Consider the following 21,671-nt stretch of genomic DNA (forward strand, 5'->3'; position numbering starts at 1 on the left):
CATTCTCCTGGACAGATCATGCAGGTATTTATATATTTATTGATCTCTATGAACGCCCCCCTAGGACCTATAGATGGCGACTAGACGACTCTCTACTTGAACACCCCTCGTCGCTAGCAGAAGTTAAACTTGCTATCACTCACTACTTTGAAGAAAACTCCTCCCCTGACCTTTCTTCCAACACCATCTGGGAAGCCCATAAGGCAACGATTAGGGGCCTGATAATTTCCAAGGTCTCCTCTATCCGGAAGAAAATGGCGGCACAGATACACACTTTAGAATCCCAATTAACTTCGCTAATGGATCAACATAAAATCACGCCCACATCTGCCTTATTGTCTCAGATAGACTCAATAAGAGGTCAGTTAAATACACTTCTATCACACCGAGCTGCCAACATTCTTAAAAAACTTCAACAACGGTTCTATGACAAAGCAGATAAGATAGACTCGATCCTGGCCAATAAGCTCCGGCGCCAACAAGCGTCAAGAACTATCGATAAAATATATTCCTCAAAACTGGGATCGCACACCTATGACCCTATAGAAATAGCGGAGGAATTCCGTGCATTCTATAAGGCTTTGTATAACCTGAATGAGCCCCCCCCCTGCATCTACACCTCACAAAGATAACTTAACTGCCTACTTAGCTAGCACCCCCCTACCCACACTTTCAGAACCCCATCTTTCTGCCCTGAACGCAAAGATAACAGTGGAGGAGGTGGTATCAGCGATCCGATCAATGCGTTCCTCTGCCGCCCCGGGTCCTGACGGCTTCTCAGCCCAATACTACAAGCGCTTTGCAAAAGAACTAGCCCCTCACCTGGTGATGTTGTTTAACGACATCCTAGAGGGCGCCTCTTTCTCCCCCGAGGCTACCCAAGCGGATATAGTGGTGATCCCAAAACCAGACAGGGACCCGACCGGATGTGCAAACTATAGACCGATCTCGCTTTTAAATGTAGACCTAAAAATCTATGCTACAACGCGGCCTCTAGCTCGATCTGCGTGAAAATTAAAGAAAACACGTATAAGCTCCTTTATCGCTGGTATTATGTCCCATCCAGATTGCACAGGATGTTTCCTGGCACTCCAGATAGGTGTTGGAGGAACTGCTCAATGGAAGGGAACTTCCTCCATATCTGGTGGACATGTCCAAAGATAGCTACAATCTGGAAGGAAGTGGCGACCTTGCTTACTAATCTGTTTGATATAGTCGTCCCCTTAGACCCCAAATATTTCCTTCTCCCACTTAAACCCCCCATGCTTACCTTGCATCAACATAAACTATTCAGACATGTTACCTCAGCTATGACTTGCCAACTTGCAGCCGACTGGAAAAAAACAGATCCGGCCCCAATCCAAGCAATACTCTCCCGTATCTGGTATACTTACAAAATGGAATATATGACTGCAATCATACGCCATTCCCTCAAATCCTTTCATAAGGTATGGACACCCTGGCTGACGTCCCAGAATGCCCCCCCTCCCTTTTGACCTAGACTAAAGGAGGCCCACCCCCCCTCCCACCCCCCCATCCTACCTCCCTTCCTAACTCCCCTTATCCTCTCCCCACATACCTTCTCCATGTCTTTCATAGACACCACCTGACCTTCTCTAATAGAGCGATGTGCCCTCCTGTCACCGAGAGGACCCTCCTCACTACTTCTTCTTTTTTTTTTTTTTTTTTCACTCTCTCCTCTTTCTCTTACCTCTCTTTCCTCCCTTTTTCTCATTTCACTCTATAAAAACCAGAAAATTTCTTTTCTTTCTTCTTTCTTTCTGGAACTTGACCTAGTTGCAAATTAGACCTGTAAAATGTTAGCAATCCTTTCTGTACCATGTCAATGTACTCTAACCTGTTTGTACTCAGGCACGTTCCAACCAATAAAGTGTGTTTAAAAAAAAAAAAAAAAAAAATCTATATATTTTTTTTTAAGAATCCTTGAAGAATATGGCTTCATTCAGCTGTTCAAAGCTATTGATAGTAAATTGTGTTAATTGTAAAACACCTGCTGTAAGCAACCTTTGTGTATGACTATTACTCACATACCCAAAAAATGATGGGGGATATTCAATGCAGTCCTGTTCTCGGCCAGCTCGACACAGATTTGGCTGGTGGGATTCAATGTCCCGTCTGCCAAGCGCCAAGAAGGAGGCGTGGCTACAAGGAGAGGATGGAAATTGTCGAGATGCGGCCGGGAGCTTGTCAATTTCTGGCCGTTCTCGGCAGAACATGCCTAACTGCTTGTGAAGTCAGGGAAGACATCATTGAATAGGGCCCGCCACTATTTTCCCCTGTCGTGAATAGCGGCGGGAGATTGAATATCTCCTTATATGTCGAATTTTTTCATACATATGAAAAAACATTTAAAAAGGATTTTGTTTTTTAGTTCTACCTTAAAATATACTTGGTAAAGAATATAAAGATAAATAAAGTTGGCATTTATTTGCCAAATTATTTCAAGTAAAATATCAAACTTCACATTTATTTGCTTTTTAAAAAGATAAACAATTGCAGAGCCAGGTTCTTGCATTCTCTGGGATAAATGTAATAGCCTCAGAGTTGCCAGAGGTTTGGGATTTTGTGCAAGTCTGCCAATTTTTATTTTTTTTAAAGCAGCAATCAATTACAAGGCATACTGTACCAACCTAGTACAGGTTGAGTATCCCATATCCGAGTATCCGTTATCCGAATTATTCCGAAAACCATACATTCCAGAAAGTGAAAAAAATATATTTTTTTTTGCTAAAAACTCACTGGGGACATTTGTAACAGCACTACTGGTGACATGATATGTAACTGGCACTATATATGTGCAAGAAAATGATTGCTTGGCATTCAAATTCAATATCTGAGATAGTACACAAATTTTGTTTCATGTTTTGAAACCTTGTTTTTTGAACAAATAAAATATATTTGTGTGTATTTTATGTGGTAATAAAATATATTTGTGTGTATTTTATGTGTTTATACAGCATACATGCAAGATACTTCAAAATACATAATTGAAATATTAAAATATTCCGAAATACGGAATAATCCGTTATCCAAAATTCTCCTGGTCCCGAGCATTTTGGATACGGGATACTCAACCTGTATTACCATGTAAATAATTGCTGCTTTAAAAAGAAAAACTGTCAGACTTGCACAAAATCCAGAACCTCGGGCAGCTCGGAGAATGTAACGTTTAGCTCCGTGCGTTTATAAGAAAAGAATGTTACACAAAAGGAAACAGAAACTTTGTGTAATACAACTATAAAAGTACAAAATAACTTTTTACTAGTAAGCAAATAACTGAAGATAAAAGATAGATAAGAATATCCAGCATAAATATCATTGTACCAGTACAGTTTGGTATGGTAAATATATAGTTAATTTGCACAAATATTTATAAAATTCCTTCTATAAATCGGTGAGAAGAAAAGTATCCCTTACCATGTCTATATGATTGTACACTCCCACTACCTGCTGGATGTGGGGGTAACAATGTGTAGAACCCTCCAATGTCAGCCAAGAAACCATGCAAGTCAATGTCAATAAATGTACTTTATACAATGCCATGCTGCCTAAAGACTTCATTATAGAAATTCTTCTTCTTGCCCACCAATGTCAAATGTATTACTTCACTAAAATCACTACTACTGTGGAGACTTGTGCTATCTAACAGGAAGAAAATCACAGTGCATGACAGAATGTAAACAAAGCATGTCCTTCTGCAGTGAAATGGTTGCTTCTGATAGAAACACACATGGCCTCTAATAAGATAACCAGACAGGGCCGGCGCCACCACTAGGCCGCTTTAGGCATTTGCCTGTGGGCACCGGCCACTGGAGAGCGGCACTTTGGAGCAGGTCAGCGGCGAAGCCAGGAGAGTGTCTGACGCACCCCACACCAGCCCCCTTCCCCACATGCAAGTTTACAGGACCCCCCCCCGCAGTGTGACTCGGCGGTGGCCACTGCAATTCCACACTAGCCGCCCCTGTGCAACTTGGAGGCGGCCGCATACTCTGAGGTGTAGACTTATACTTTGGGCATATATTATAGACATCATATAACTTACTGCATGCCAATTAGTACAGTATCATTTATAAACATCTAATATGTACATAAGATACTAGTGACCTCCTAGTTCTGAATTTGTGTCACTCATATTGTTATATGTAGAGTAGTGTAACTTAAATCCAGTTCTCAGGGCACCCAAACAATGCCGGTTTTTCAGATCTCCTGATCAGAAGTGAAATATTAACCCTATTTGCGGGTCTTTCACAGTGAATCAGCCAGTGAACACCTGTGCTGCCTGTAGAATAATCATATTAATAATTACACTATATAGAGAAGTATATTCTGTTGTAAATATGCACTGTTATTATTCTTGAAGGGATGGATTTGAGAAACATAGATTTTTTTAGGATATATGCCTGTAGTATCTAAACTGGTAATGGATTCCATTTAGCTTATAGTGCATCAACTAGTGTATGCGGTGTGCACCAAATGCCCCTTACATCCACAATAAGACATATATTACTTATCCAGGTGTAAATAATCTGCAAGTGCTTGTCACCTACTGCCACCTACTGGATCTTATAGGGAGCCAGTTCGGTGCACCAACACTTACAAAATCAGCAATAAGGTCTGAATTACATGTTTCAGAATTAGCTATAGACTTGTCACAGTGGAAAAGTACTAGACCTCCCATAATGTACATCCCATAATATAATTGGGGAAATACCCCCCCACTCTAAATGATACGTATTGGACTACTGCAAAACTCTATGGAATGGATTGTGTGTGTGCATTGTGTCCTCTAACAAACATAGCTGAAAATGTTTCACCATCCTGTTTGGATGTCAGACTTGGACAAAACAATAGTTTGCATTTAAAATATTAAATGCACTCTGAAACACATTCCTCAATCCAATACTATTGATATGCTCCATTTAAAAATGACAAATGCTTTCAGCCTGTTATATCAGTCCGTTCCTTCACAGTCTGTGTCACTTTCAGGAGAACCACTGCTCCGTCTTTCATTGATATTACATATCCTCTTCCAGGCAAGCTCTTGCTGAAAGCCTGCACTGAATGACCTCCCCAAACGTCCATGTGGTTTCTTGGAGACATTATCTTCACTCTCAGATTTAGGGATTCTTCTAGTATGAACTGGAGCTTGGGGTTCAGGTCGCAGGTTCCCAAGCTGCAAGGCCCAGGGACCAAATCTCTGCCAGCTAAGTCTTTGAAAAGCCATCAGACAATGAAGATTGCCTCCAATCTGAAAAACCCAAAATGTGTTTGCAAAAGTTCACAGATGAAAAGAAGCCATACTTAAGGAGGATTTCCTACTGTAGAAAAAAAAACTGCTAGACATTATCTTCATTTTTTGTATTGCTGCATCTATCTATGCATTATCTCAATGTGACATCAGGGAGATGAGTAATAACAGAAAAAACAGATGTTTGACTCTCACAACAATAGTGTGCAAGCTGCTCAGGTTCCAAAATGACTATATCCATGATCGCAAATATGTTCTGTAGTGCGTATTTTACCCTAAATTGCGGACCTGGGAATCCGTTATACAAACTCCCTGATGCTTTGTTTTGCTGCAGCCAATCCTGTATATCTGTCAGCGTCTAACGCCGGGTAGTAGGAATGGGGCAGCCTGCATTGAGACCTTCCTCCTCCCCCCCCCCTATCGTCTCACCCCTATCACCTCAGCCCCTCTCAGCTTACTCCCAATCACCTAACATCCATTCAATAATGTCTCTCTGATGCACTGTTTTCTCAGAGGCAGGGACATCGGAAACTACGTTGTCCGCGCAGACATCACTGGTTGGCATGCTGTGGAAAAATCTACATTTTTGGGCACTGAGTAAAAAGGCTGTTTCCGCTGTTTTAATTGCATCACTTGTGGATATCTTACGACGGGATCCACATTTAATCATCCATTACCAGCCCAAATATACCACACCAGATACCATCTAACATGGACCAGGAACTTTGTCATGTACATGATCACTTGCCCCTGCTCCCTTAGCTCCATTGGTAAAACTGAGCAACAATTTAAGGAGTAAATGGCTCTCCATGGCTCAGCGATTAAGTCACCCATAAGCAAGGGAAGGAGCGAATGTCAATGTCTAGGTTGACCTCAAAAAGGGCAACAAGCACAAGGCTGACACATGAAAAGGTCAGAACAAAATGTTGATTTTTTTTTGTTATTGTAAGTTTAGATACCAGAGCACGTGGAACCCCAATTATTGTACTTCGTCCCCTCACATGGTTCACAGGCCAGGTACCTTGCTCCTCTAAAACTGCACTCAGCACACATTACCGTTTCCAGGGTTCATGTGGATGGTATAGTACAGTGGTTCCCAACCCTGGTCCTCAAATACCCCCAACAGTGCATGTTTTGCAGGTCTCCACACAGAATCACAAGTCCTGTGGATCTTTTCTTATTTGCCTGAATAATGAGTGCACCTGCCGGGTGACCTGGAAAACATGCACTGTTGGGGGTACTTGAGGACCAGGGTTGGGAACCACTGGTATAGTATGAGAGTAATAAAATTAATTTTAAAAAATCTCCCAAACACTAAAACGAAGGTTGACCTTTCCATGTGTTGACCATAGTCATGTAGACATTTTGCTTGTATATGTTATTTGTATAATAAGCCTAAATTGCAGGCATTTCTGGGCCTCTCATAACACTATTTGTTTCAAAAATGTATTTATGGTACTGGGCAGTATTCAATGTGAAAGTTCTCCGTGAATGGAGAGCGTTTTATTTCGCTCTCCATGCACTCTCCATGTTCCGGAGCCTCCTGCTCCCACTATTCAATGTTTTGAAGACTCGCCGCCACTCGCGGCGAGTCTTAACTCCTGCAGCGGACGAGCGTCCGCGGCAGGGAGCTTTCAGGGAGCCGGGACACGGAAGCAGCCAGAGAGATTAAAGTCTTCCTGGCTGCTCCAGAGGACTGTGGAGGGGAGGGGGGCTCTCCGGAACCCAGGCAGCACAGGCTGCCCCCCCTATAGCCAGCGGGGGACCCAGTATTCACTGCACCCGATCGTGCATATTAACGATCGGGTGCAGTGAATATATGAATATCTAATGAGCGGCTCGAGCGCTCCGGCGCCCCCTGCTGGCTGCACTGTGTAAAAAAAAAAAAAAAAAATTTAAATTAAATATATATTCATGTGCTATAATATAAGCACATGAATAAAAATAACATGCCCCTTCACAGAAAAAAATAACTGATTTTTTGACACCAAAATAAAAAAAAAAAACCTTTTAGTTTAAAAGTTCACTTTCCAGCTCTCCATCAAAAGATGGAGAATTTCTACACGGAGAGAGACGGCGAAAATCACTTAGAAAGACGGAGAATATTTCACATTGAATAGGGTTGCTCGCTTTTGGAGAGCAAAATGCTCCGTCCAAGGCGAACAAAGCACAAATTCTCCACAAAACACGAAGAACTTTTCTCATTGAATACTGCCCACTGACAAGTCAGCCACGTTTTAGCACCTTTACTTATAAAAGTATATTAGTGGTCAGTAGCAAAGACTCGCCTTTTTTGTTTTCCTATATTGTAGACCCCTTTCTGTGTGACGAATATCAAAGAATTCAGGATTCTGTGTGTTCAAATCCATTACAATGTCTGTCCATCTACAAAAAATAAATAAGAATCCAATGGTTACTTAGCAAACACAAATATGTTATAGTACAGCAATTCAATACTAAATCACGGTTAATCAATTTTGTGTTTCAAACAGTAAACATAAAACAGGATTCTGTATTCTAACACTGGTTTATGTTCTATTTAAATAGTTTGTGTTGCTGCAGGTATGACACCACACACAGGGTTTATTTGTTGTTTTTTTTACGAAGATGGGAGTTCTTTGATGATATGGTGCTATGTATATTATCTTCTAGAACAGGGGTCTTCAACCCATGGCCCGCGGGCCACGAGTGGCCCGCGGAGCTGATCTCAGTGGCCCCCTGCCCGCCGGCCCGCCATGCACAGGATTTTTTTTTTTTTAAGTAAAAGAAAATGCTGCGGAGGGAGGCAGTGTAATGGAGTCCCCTTGGGTGCCACCTACCCGATTTCCATTGGCTGCAGGCAGGGCAGAGGAGTGGATTCAGCGCGGCTGAGGGAGGAGGAGGCACATCTGGTCACGAACTGGGGAGTTGGGACCCGGCGAAGCTGCGGGAGGAGGAGACGCTGCTGGCGGGAGCAGTAGACCCGGCACTGGAACTGCAGGAGGAGGAGGCACAGCTGGCGGAGGGGACCCGGCGAAACTGCAGGAGGAGGCATGGATGGTGGAAGCAGGTGACCCGTCAAAGCTGCAGGATGAGGAGGTACATCTGGCGGGAGCAGGGGACCTGGCAAAGCTGCAGGCATTACTGGGGGCATTGTGTGTGGGGCATTACTGGGGGCATTGTGTGTGAGGGGCACTGCTGGGGCATTGTGTGTGAGGGGCACTGCTGGGGCATTGTGTGAGGGGCACTGCTGGGGCATTGTGTGTGAGGGGCACTGCTGGGGAATTGTGTGTGAGGGGCACTGCTGGGGCATTGTGTGTGAGGGGCACTGCTGGGGAATTGTGTGTGAGGGGCACTGCTGGGGAATTGTGTGTGAGGGGCACTGCTGGGGCATTGTGTGTGAGGGGCACTGCTGGGGCATTGTGTGTGAGGGGCACTGCTGGGGCATTGTGTGAGGGGCATTGTGTGAGGGGCACTGCTGGGGCATTGTGTGAGGGGCACTGCTGGGGCATTAGGTGAGGGGCACTGCTGGGGCATCATATGTATAAGCAGGAGTACTGCTGGCATTATGGTCTGTGGCATAATGGGCATCAGTGTGGGACATAATGTGCAATGGGCATAATTTTGTGTGGATTAATGTGTAATGGGCATCACGGTGCGGCATAATGTGTAATGGGCATTATGGTGTATGACATAATGTACAACAGGTATTACGGTGTGTGGCATAATGTCTAATGGACACTATGGTGTGATGCACAATGTGTATTGGGCATTACGGATAAACAGTGTAACAGTGTTTGGGTTTGATCTGTGAGGCATACTATTTCACTGTGTGGGCCTTCATGTTTATATGTCATTGTGCAGCCTTCAGTCAACTTAAGCGTGTGAGGACAACGACCATTCCTGCGGTAACCAATGTCTAGTCATGCAGGTTGCAAAAGAGGTGTCAGGTAATTGTTTTCCTGCTAGTTCACACTCGTTATAATTAGACCACGCCCCTTATAATTAGGTCACACCCGTTTTTGGGTTGAGGGGGGCGTGCAATTTATTCAATATCAAATTATATATGGGGGGGGGGGAGGGCGCACATATTTTACTGTTTGCACTGGAACCCAAATTGGCTGCTGATAACTATTAGCGTGTGTGTGTGGGGTTATGTGCTGAGTATGGGCGGCTGTGCCAACTATCTATGAAGGACTGTGCTGACGTTATAGGGGAGCTGTGATTCTATGGGGCTGTCCGAAATTCCGTAGGCGATTTTAGTGGCCCTCGGGCTTCACTGGATTTTTGTAGGTGGCCCACGCTGTCTTAAAGGTTGAAGACCCCTGTTCTAGAAGGTGCTAAATAAATAAGTATATTTTGACTGGTTGCCCATAGCAACATCCCATCTTAAATAGAGCTCCCATCTTAGTAAAAAAAAACACAGATCTAGTAGATGGTGCAGAGTTAATGTTGTTGTTTTTTTTCCACCTAACTTAGAAGCCGATTCAGACCCGTTCGTAATGGGCCAAATTTGTCCCAGTCAGTTGGGGTTGGCGCATGTGCAAACCCTGGGAGCAAACAGCTTCTGCGAGTTTCACACTTGCCGGGCTGTTCGCTCCAGGAGGTGCGGGTAGGTGGCGGAAGTAAGAGAACATCCAGTGTTTCATTGGCATTCCAATAAAACCGCTGGGCATAACCCTGCAGACACAGGCATGTTTATGCCTGCGGGAGGTGTGCGGCTGATGTCACATGACGTCAGTGCCCGTCCTGAATTCAGTGATCTGCGGCCATAATAAAAGCCAGTCTAGACTGGCCTATATTAGTGAACGAGTGAAAAATTATTCGATGGTGAGCTACCACCAAATGATTTATCACCCGGGCTGCCTCATGCAAAGGCATGTGTTAGCGTACACATCCCCTCGCATGTTACGAGAGTGGATTCGATCGGCGGGGCAGCGTTTACCTGTTTCCTAGGCTGCAAACAGGTCTGAATCAGGCTCTTAGGTTCCAATGCCCTGAAGAGATCAGGGGGTTTTTTTTGGTCGTAAAATACCTGTGCCACAGTTCTATAGCCTTTGTTAATATTTAATATTTTAAAATTCTTCACATACTTTTTACAATGAATTGTTGGATGTTTTCTGCTTGGCTCTCCAATTAATATCCAGTATTCAGCTTCATGCTGGAACAGCGGACCCCTGCAATGAAAAAAAAAACAGTATATGCTGCTGATCCATGCAACATTACACAGGAAAGATGCCATACATTTCTCTACATGTCAAATGTTGACAGTATATACAATAGTAAATTATATTTAGCTGGTTTTATGTTTACACGTTTAGACACATTTTATTATAATGATTGTGTAGATCTGACTCACCTGTAAGCTTTACAGGGCTTTACTGGTGTTGCTTCAAATCCAATAGGGCAAAAATAGTGGTTCTGGCAATGATAAATATAGGCCATGGAATCGTCTTGTAAGCCCTGGGTCAGTTTTGACAAAGCACCGACATCTAGAAAGGATATGGGAAAGCAGGTCAGAACAGCGGCCCTGAATTATTTAACCACTGCAGTCTCAAGTTTCAAGCAACCAAATTCACATACTCAGTCTACATTCTGCTTGTGTTTGTGGGGGGATCTCATGGTTAGGCATATGTTATTATGCAAATAGGGTGGGAAGTGGGGATTTTGTTTTTGCTCTTATCTTTCTATCTACACCTTGGCAACAGCAAAATGTATGACGCACACAATGCTGAAATTATCTGCTCTACAAAACCCCCAAATAACCGCTGGCTCAAATCACCCTCTCACTCTCTCTCTCTCTCTTTCTCTCTCTCTCTTTGGATTTTATTTACTAAGATGGGAGTTCTATTGAAGATGAGATGTTGCCCATAGCAACCAATCAGAATCTACTTCTTATTTATTTAGCACCTTCTAGAAGTTAACATATAGAATCTGAAACATCCAATCTTCAATAGAACTCAGTTATACAAATCCATTATTTTATTTGGAAAAATCAAACACACACCCCCCCCCCCCACCTATCCACCCCCCAGTACATCAATCTATTATTCAAATGCGGGGCAAAAAAGTCTTATTGTTAATAAGTCTTATAGAGTTAATGTATACAGTGTAGATCCCAAGACAAAACAGTGGATTCATGCCACTTCATGGGAACTCAGGGGTAGATCTATAAAGCAGTGATAAGGGAGGAGAGTGATAAAGTGCCTGGTACTTTATCACCAGCCTATCAGCTCCTGACTGTTAAGAGACAGGTTGAGTTTAAAAAGGGACAGTTGAGAGCTGATTGGCCAGTGATAAAGTACCAGGCACTTTATCACTTCTCCCTTATCACTGCTTTATACATCTACCCCTTGGTGTATGGCAACTGCTCATATTTACACCCTCACAGTCATTTCCAAGCAAAGGGTCAACTGTTATATGCTATCATTACCAGGTTTATGTTCCAACCAGTCAGATCACACAACAAATCTGTAGATGTATGGCCAACTTTAGTCATTAGAGTTAATATGGTAACCTGGGTTTGCCTTTAAACTAACTGCCACTTTGAATCCAGTGACTGTCTTGGCCCGGCAGATTCAGACAGTGCCCCCATTTGGAAAGTACAAGTGGTACACCAGTATGGACCCCAGGTAGAGGGAGAGAGCCCTGTGGCTTCAATAATCCTGACTAGCCCTGTGGCTCCAGTGATCCTTCTGTGAAACAGTGGCTCAGATCAGAGTGCCTACCACAGAGTTAGATTATGATGAAGAACCCAAGGGAGCAAGTTCCTCCCCCCTCAGCTAAATACAGGGGTACTCCAAATCTCTTGCAGTCTCTCCCTCTTTACCACTGTCCCTTATCTCCTGCAGTCTCTCTCCCTTTCTCCTTTTTTCACTGCAGTCTCTTACTTTCCCCTTTCCCCCTGAAGTGTCAAATACTGTATGAAAGCAGATAATAGGTAACAATTTACAATACATGCAAGCAATTTCCCCATCACCATACTATTTTATGGTGACAAACAATTATTCAGCTGTATTAAAAAATATTAAGAACACTTGCTGCTTATCATTTTTCACATTGGGACAGGATATATTAGTAGAAAAGCCTCTTGCTTGTATTTGCCCCCAGGCTGAAAGTTGAGGCTGCTGCCCTTAGGGGGAATGGGATCATTCGTCAGACTGCATTTAGGTCTACAGTCATTAGGTCGACCCCACTAGGTCGACTGGCAGGAAGGTCGACCTGACTTAAGGTCGACATGGGCCAAGGTCGACATGACTTAAGGTCGAATTTGCATAAAGGTCGACATGAGGAAGGTCGACTGGTCATAAGGTCGACATGGGTTTTTCACTGTTTTTTGATCCGAATGTCGACACAGTCGACATGGACACAGTTGGCAATGAGAATCGGACCCTCGCATCGCTCGCGACGGTGGCTCGCTGCGCTCGGCACACTATTTTATTCTCCCACCACGCCCTAGTGGATGGTAGGGCATGAAATAGCGCCTGTCGGCACATGTCGGCTCAAAAAACAGTGAAAAACCCATGTCGACCTTATGACCAGTCGACCTTCCTCATGTCGACCTTTATGCAAATTCGACCTTAAGTCATGTCGACCTTGGCCCATGTCGACCTTAAGTCAGGTCGACCTTCCTGCCAGTCGACCTAGTGGGGTCGACCTAATGACTGTAGACCTAAATGCAGTCTGACGAATGACCGCATCCCCCTTAGGGATGTAAGGTCCCAGCGCAAATACCTCAGTGCTATATATTGCTGCTGCATTACTGTGTGCACTCACCAGATTCTCCTGCGGTCTTATTCTTCCCATGTGGTTTGTACAGCATATATGAACACCCTTTCACTTGAAAGTGATCATTAATTTGTCTGAACCATCTATGAAGAGGAGAAGTCCATTAAAATTTAAATTCTGATACAGAAGAGATAATAAGATACAGATTAGTTGTCATTTATCTTTGCAGCCTGTCGTGACATGCCAGGTTTCATGAGATTCTGCTAGTGTTGATGAGACTAGGACACATGAGACAATTGTGCATTTCTGTACAAATAAGGCTCTGAATCTGCATATCAAATTAATTAGCAGAGTCTACTAGTGACATCACAATGCGACTAAGACGCATTTTCGGTAAAAAAATAATAGATGCTAGGGGAGTTGTAAACTTATGTCATCCATCTCTCACAGTGTGGCATACTGAGGCAAGATGACTGAGGACACAACTGTATATGCAATAGTGTGCAATAAGCTATGAGATTTGGGGGATTTTGTTGCTATAGTGTCAATTAAAAAAATATATGTGTGCAACTTAGTCTCTGAATCTGTAAACACACTCACTCTCATACAATAAATAAGTGTAGCATACAGTAGTAAATAAATCAGCACAGTCAGCTAGTGTTTGGTAAAAAATAAAAAAAAGACACCCAGCAGAGTTGCACAGGACCTGGCGGCTCACTCAGAGGCATCTCGCACTGCATAGTGTGCATTGAGGCTAAATGTATATGTAGATTTATTTATTAACCGTTTCTTATATAGCGCACACATATTCCGCAGCGCTTTACAGAGAATATTTGAACATTCACATCAGTCCCTGCCCCAGTGGAGCTTACAATCTATATTCCCTACCACATGTACATGTGCACACACAGACATTCTTGGGTTAATTTTGTTGGGAGCCAATTAGCCTACCAGTATATTTTTGAATTGTGGGAGGAAACCGGAGTACCCGGAGTAAACCCACGAAAGTACGGGGAGAATATTCATACTCTGCACAGTGAGCACATGATGGGAATGGAACCCATGACCTCAGCGCTGTGAGGCAGTAATGCTAACCATTACACCATCCGTGCTGCTTGGTGTTTACTTATTTATAGACGTACTGTATAAGTATTTTATATTGCATTCCGATAAAACAGGCAATCAAAGTAATCATTTACATCTGTCTAGCTGCTGCTGCATTCAAAATAGATGTTGTGAATGAAAGATTGTTTTGGGGAAAAGCAATGTTGGTTATACTGAGTTTTATTGAATTACTGTGTGTGCAGTCTTGTGTGAGATACGGACTGATTATCTATATATATGTCTAGTGTCCGTGAGTCTCCGTAACACTGCCATCTGCTGACAGAGAGTGAAACTCCATCTCTTTCTCACACATGCACAAACACAGAAGGTAGCAGACTAGCATAAGCTTCGAGCGGGCTTACTAGTTCTGGATATGTTCCTTGGATGTATGTAACAGATTTTAAAACAGATTGACTGTGGGGAAGAAAGGACAGTTTAGGGGTAGGGTTAATGGTCACGGTATCAACAGTAAGATATTATGGTCCTGATTCAGACCTATTCACCCAGCGTTTTTATGGGGACGCCCATAAAACGCTGGACGTCCGCCTGCATCCACCCTGGCTTGGCGTCCCCTGCTTCTGCCCCTGGCCCTCCCTGCCTGGAGCCAACAGCTCGGCGAGTTCGCTCCTCGGATTTGCCAATGCGCATATTTGCGGACGCACAGGAGCAAACCACTTACCATCGGACGCGGGGCCGAATTTGGACCCGAATGAACAGGTCTGAAGCTATGTCAGGTTAAGATTAAGTATTGGCCAATGGAAATATTATTTTTGATTTTTGAGAAATTAAGCTTAAGGTGGAGAGATGACATCCCAGATGAAATTGAAGTTTTGAAACCAGTGCACATGTAAGTAATCATACTGTATATAACATTTCTGCCAGAATTTACCTCATCAAAGTTGTATTTCCAGTAAAAGGACCAAAACGAATCTCTTCAAAGGGTGGCTGGAAACCCAAAATATGCAGCGCTTCTTCTTGGGTTATTGGTGGAAGACTTTGGGATAGATAAAAACATGCTGATATAGCAGTATGAACCACAATAGAGTACAGCCTTGTCTAATAAATACACTGTTTTAATCAGACAAATAATATTTTCGTAGAAAACCATGCCTTGTAAATTATTGTCCCTTCTATAAACAACATCCAAGATCGTCCGGCATCTCGTATAGCTGCTGAACTAGGGTGCCTTCACATTCTGTCCTTTATCTTAAGTTAAAAAAACACCTTACCCCCTGCTCTTCTATTTGGAAAACAGCATGAATGAGTACTGATAACCAGTGGCATTGAGAGCGGGGGGGGGGGGTGGGGGAGGTACTTTTTACCAGGGCCCGAGTCTGCTGGTGGGCACGAGTCCCGATATCCATTCCCTCGTTTCAGGGAGCCAGGCAGTGGGGAGAGATGACAGGTTGGCGCCGCAGCACAGCCTCTCTCGCAGCCTGTCATCTTTCTACCTCTGTGTGTATGATGAGGATCCCGCATCCTGCACAATTACGTTTTTTCACAGGGCATGGCCATGTCATGGAGGCCACACCCCCATTAGGTGGCCATGCCCCTCCACATGTTTTTCCACCCCTTAAACCCACTTCCACTTTTCTAACCACCCTCCCCAATCATCTCATGAATGATGTCATCAAGTCCTTAAAGCATTGCTCCTTTCACCTTTTGCAAACTGTTCTGCTCTTGGACTTCCACTTAATTTATGATTGCTGTCAACTGTGTTGAACTAATTGACTACAATCCTAAGGAAAGAGGGAGGTTCAGGAACAAAGTAGTTGTACCTGCGGAAGGGGCCATGTGGGATGGCATACGCTATGTAGCTCCATCTCTGTCACTTGACTAAAGACACCTTCATCTGACAGAAAGAAAAAAGGAAACCCAAAACTAATTCTGGCCTGATTATATTGGGAAAGACAAGTAGGGGTAGTATCTAGCACAGGACAGTAAGAGAGTCAAATGTAGTCAGAGAACCAACTAAAAAAAAACAACTGAATATTTGGTGACATACAACAATTATAACGTTGGAGGTGCCTCCAGGAATCAAGTACCTATATACTTAAAAGGAAGAGAAGCGGTAGTCCACAAAGAGTGGGTAACCGTTCGCAGACAAGGATTTCTTTTTGGAGGCACACTTTTGATTTATTGAGAATAATATATAATGAATGAGTTAAAACTTAACTTTTAATTCCAATTAGTCTAAAATAGTAATAACTCCATTAAGTCATATGAGGCAAAAATTAGCCATGTAGAGTTAAATTATAAATGAATATTTAGCATATTTTCATGTGAACAAAAAGGTGGCCACTGATATATTTTCTCATATGATCGTGTCCAAATCAGTGGCAGTTAGTGGTGTTGTTTTGAATAAACATATAGCATAAATTATGCAAGTTTATTGAAACCAATAATAGGTCAGCTGATGACAGATCCAGAATATGTGATTCGTCTAAACGTATTAGAAAATTATTTTTAATTATATTGAGAATATAATATAGAGAGTCACATATAGTATACCCCTAGATGATGGTTAGCCGTATGTTGTAAAAACTATCGCAGTATGATAACTGGCGCAGGTATCCTTTCAAGATTGGGAAAAGCGCAGTACAGTGAGTTAGAATCTAATCTTTCTGCTGCCCACCTTCTTCATAGAGATGAGCGGAAGGGGGGTGAGAGAAGAGTTAGATGCACTGATGGAAAAAATAGCAGGTGAAAAGAGGACACTCCTGTAAGTGGTGTTAGGTCAGCCCTGATACTGAAGCATTGCAGGGCTGAAATTCGCCACCAGGAAGTCTCTCTTTGCACATTGAAGGAAAATTTAGATAAAGAAGGGGAGGGGGGGGGAGGGGGAAAGCGAGAGTTTAGAAAAAAAGGGGGCTGAGGTAAAATTTCTGACATAGGCAAATAGATCTAAATATCTGGCAGCAGATTCCTAAAAATGTACGCTCAGAATGAGAATATCAAGTTCAATCTATTGCAGCCCATTAATATGGTAATTAATTGCACTGTTTTTATAGACGTCTAAACAATGTAACAAAAGCATGTACATATAATTTGTAGCTGTCAATATAGTCACTGTCTAGCAGTAAATATGATAAAGTTCTACGACCATTTACCATGTATATATAATTTATATTTTAACGATGTTGGAACAATTTTTTAACATATATAGTGCGGCTGTAGTACAGTAATGTCAGAGAACTGATGGACAGACAATGGAGATTGATACCATCACTATCTAGCTGCAACTAGCAATACATTCAACAGTTTTTTAACATTTAATATGTTGCTGTAGCAGAGCTGTAACAAAAATGCTGACAAAACAACACTAAGAGTATTAATACTGTTACTGTCTGGCAGCTGATCTATATGACAGCTTCACAGCAGCTTTACCACCCAATATGTGGTTGTAATAACAGTACCCTATGTTACCAATACACATATATTATAGAAAGGCAAATACAATGCCTATATGTGTAAACAGTGGGAGCGCCAAAAATAGTTAAATAACAACAATATAGACAATGAGAGCGCCAATAATAGTTAATTGATAAGAATCACTGACATTGCCCACACTAAATGTGTAATATGGAGATCGTCAAATAAGCTAGATCACTAGCCACAATTGGTCAAAAAAGCGCAGCACAGCGTACATACATAAAGAAGATATCTGCTGCCAAAGAAAGAAATAATTAATTTTTAAAAGGTCACCATTAACCTATCAAAAAATGCATTGAGCGAATTTGATTTATTACAGGTGTTACCTTATAACCAGAAAAAGAGGTTAGAGAAGGAAGCAGATCAGATAGCAGTGCTGGGTACCGGGGTCAATCACAAAGGTCCCGTCTTTAAAGAGCGGACGGGAGATATTAGTGATGAGACCGGCGCACTGCTAGAAAAAAAAGGGGAAGAATGGAAGAGAGGTGCTGGGACGACCGCTGTGAGCGGCGTTAGGTCTGACCTGATGCACGAGCAGAGCAGGACAGAGATGCGCCACCAGCGTGTCCCAGACACCCTGGGGAAGGAAGCGGGGAGCGGGGAGGATACCTGCGGCGGCTGGGGGTGGCTGGATCGGAGTCACGGCTGGCAGTTCCCCATGGACTAATGAGACTGTCAGCACCTGAGCAGCGTCAGTCAGAACGCGTTTCACCACGTGGGCTTGATCACCTGAAGCCTAACGTGGTGAGCGCGATGCCAGGTATTTATATGTGAGATTAATGCAGTGTTGATTACAGCTGAGGCTAGTGGGCTGGCTTGGCCATCGCCAGCCAATTGAATGAATGAAGTATGTTAGCGGTTACTCTTCACAACGTGCAGACAAGGAGAGCTAGTCATATTATAATGAACATAGAGAAAATAATAAACTTGAATGAATTCTGATAAAAATAAATAAAAATATAGAAATAAATAAAAAGAATGAATATTAATCTAAATAAATAAATAAATAAGTAAAAATAAAAAATATAAAATATAAATTAGAATGAAAGAAGACAGAAAAATGCCAAAGATAATTTATGAGAAATAATAAATAAATAAATGAAAAAATATAAGAACAGGCTGAAAATTTATGATACATATGACATGAAAAACTTATTTTAAATGTATTTATTAATAATTATCTTGTGTATTAAAAGATTAATTCGTAAATAGTGATATAATTATAGATATCTATAAATAAATGTAATATATATAGAATGAATTTGCATAGGTAGTGGTTGAGAAAAATTACATAGGTGAGTGCAAATAAATTGCGCAAAAAATATGAACCGATATCTGAATAAAAATTGACAAAAGACAAAATATAATTATATCAAAATAGAAATAGAAAAAATACTTGGTCTAATGGTTGTTGGTGTTCATAAGAAGAGCTGCGAGTGTGTGAAACTCTATTAGTGATGGAGTGACAAGCATGGAAAGAAGAATAAAATTTATTAATAATAATAAAAATTATTAAGAGTGATGATATTTGTGGTGGACACATAGTTAGAGTGCTGAGGTGATAATGATGCATGAAAACTGGAAGGAGGAGGAGGAGGGGAAGCTGAACATGTTGTGTTGTGTGAAATAAGATCAGTGTAAAATATACATTAAGTGATCACTAATGTAGGTGCATAGAAGTGAATGCCAAAGGAAGTGAGAAGAATATTGGATATATAGCTATTTCTCATCAAATGATGATGAGAGTGCTGGGTCATGTACCTGCTGTGCAAATGCAGCAACTGATACAATTGTGCTGGCAGTGTCGGCATGGAGAAAAATGTAAAAGTGATAAATAGTGCAAAAAATAAGTAAAAAACCAAAACAATAGTGAGAAAAAACAAAAACACAGTGAAATTAGACCTGGAAAGTATAAAGAACTATAAGTAAAAAAAAGGTTTATAGTCTTAGATCGACATTGAGGAAACCAAGCAAAATGAAATTGTAGGTGTATGTTATACATGATGACTACCATTACTCCTGATCATTGAAAAAAATGTGCAGAAAAGAAGAGGAAATGAATGAAACAGCCTGATACTAAGAAATAATTTAAATAAAAAGAAAATTTTTTGAATTTAAAAAGTTTGTTATGGAGAATATAAATTAAGAAAGAGTAACAGAGTATCATACAAAAATACTGTAATTGATATGCTCATTAAGACCATTGGGTGCAAGGGTACCAAGATAGAAAGTCCACTGACTTTCCTTTTTTAAGCAGTTCCTTCATGGTATCTCCACCTCGTATCCCCAGATGTATTTTCTCCAAACAAAAAACACCTATTTGATGTTGTTGTCTGTCGTTCCGATGTTGATAAAAATGTCGAGCCACTGTGGTGATTTGTTTCCTGATGTACTCAGGAGACTACATGATGTAAAACTTGAAAAAAACCAACTACTAGTCAGTATGGACGTGGAGTCTTTATACACTTCAATAGGACACTCCCTTGGTCTTCAAGCAACCAAATATTTCTTGGAAATGGAAGGAATGGGTGATTTCCAAAAATTTATTCTCAAACTGTTACATTTTATATTACATCATAATTATTTCGTCTTCAATGACCGCTTCTACCTCCAGGTTAGAGGCACGGCTATGGGGGCGGCTTGTGCGCCCACATATGCTAACCTCTTTCTTGGATGGTGGGAGCGGGAACATGTCTTCAAAAATGATGAAGATGTTCTGACCCAGAAAATCATTGTTTGGCTGAGATACATTGACGATGTCATGTTTATCTGGGATGGTACAGAACAAGAACTTACACAGTTCATGACACGTCTAAACAACAATGAACTAAATTTAAGATTTACCTACGAATTTAGTAGAGACACCATTTCCTTCCTGGATCTGCGGATATACCGCAATGAATATGACCAGATTGCGACTAAACTATTTCGCAAACCAACAGCCACGAACAGTGTCCTTCATAACTCCAGCTCGCATTTTCCACCAACTGTTAGGAACATTCCTAAGGGCGAATTCTTGAGGCTCAAACGAAACTGCTCGAGTCAAGATGAATATGATAAACAAAGCCTAGAACTATCACAACGCTTGAAAGCACGAGGCTATAGCAACCGCTTGATTAAAAGATCTAGATCAGCCATAATGGCACTCGACAGAGATAAACTAGTCTTTGAAACAAAAATAAAATCAGTCGACAGCGCTCCCAGATTTGTTGGCGACTTTTGCAACAATTGGAGAGAGATGAGAGATTCCATTCAAAAATATTGGCATATTCTCAAATCTGATCCTGATCTTGCCATAAATTTGGGTGATTCCGTATCCATGAGTTGGAGGAGATCTCCCAACCTCAAGGATGCATTGGTTAAAAGCCACTTCGTTCCAAGACCCAAGAAAGATCCCATATGTATAGGCACATTCCCATGTGGTACATGTAAAATCTGTAACCTTGTGACTCCTATTGCCTCAGTCACTGACAAATATGGGAAACCACACCACATTAATGATTATTTCAATTGTAAAACAACCAATGTGGTGTATTGTGTCACTTGTTCCTGTGGGAAGAAGTACATAGGTATCACAACAAGGATGCTCAAAAATAGGATCCTGGAGCACTTAGGTACCATAAGGAACGCATCAAGAGATTTGGCCAATAAGAAACAAATCACCACAGTGGCTCGACATTTTTATCAACATCGGAACGACAGACAACAACATCAAATAGGTGTTTTTTGTTTGGAGAAAATACATCTGGGGATACGAGGTGGAGATACCATGAAGGAACTGCTTAAAAAGGAAAGTCAGTGGACTTTCTATCTTGGTACCCTTGCACCCAATGGTCTTAATGAGCATATCAATTACAGTATTTTTGTATGATACTCTGTTACTCTTTCTTAATTTATATTCTCCATAACAAACTTTTTAAATTCAAAAAATTTTCTTTTTATTTAAATTATTTCTTAGTATCAGGCTGTTTCATTCATTTCCTCTTCTTTTCTGCACATTTTTTTCAATGATCAGGAGTAATGGTAGTCATCATGTATAACATACACCTACAATTTCATTTTGCTTGGTTTCCTCAATGTCGATCTAAGACTATAAACCTTTTTTTTACTTATAGTTCTTTATACTTTCCAGGTCTAATTTCACTGTGTTTTTGTTTTT

At 41.6% G+C, this 21,671-nt stretch overlaps 1 protein-coding gene across 2 annotated transcripts in view; it reads right to left on the bottom strand.

The window, feature by feature from the left end:
- Nucleotides 1-3,261: 3,261 nt before the first annotated feature.
- The window catches only part of BIVM (basic, immunoglobulin-like variable motif containing), a 30,550-nt gene continuing 12,140 nt past the window's right edge, over nucleotides 3,262-21,671 (bottom strand). For both annotated transcript variants that reach the window (XM_083168646.1, XM_083168647.1), the window contains exons 5-10: nucleotides 14,970-15,074; nucleotides 13,025-13,119; nucleotides 10,608-10,740; nucleotides 10,342-10,425; nucleotides 7,558-7,654; nucleotides 3,262-5,269 (exon numbers count right to left, since the gene is read on the bottom strand). In XM_083168646.1, the coding sequence (XP_083024772.1) occupies nucleotides 4,973-5,269; nucleotides 7,558-7,654; nucleotides 10,342-10,425; nucleotides 10,608-10,740; nucleotides 13,025-13,119; nucleotides 14,970-15,074 (811 nt within the window). In that variant the 3' untranslated portion in view covers nucleotides 3,262-4,972. The remainder of the gene's footprint in view (nucleotides 5,270-7,557; nucleotides 7,655-10,341; nucleotides 10,426-10,607; nucleotides 10,741-13,024; nucleotides 13,120-14,969; nucleotides 15,075-21,671) is intronic.

The sequence above is a fragment of the Crinia signifera genome, chromosome 2, assembly GCF_055691185.1.
Source record: "Crinia signifera chromosome 2, ASM5569118v1, whole genome shotgun sequence".
NCBI classification, from domain to species: Eukaryota; Metazoa; Chordata; class Amphibia; order Anura; family Myobatrachidae; genus Crinia; species Crinia signifera.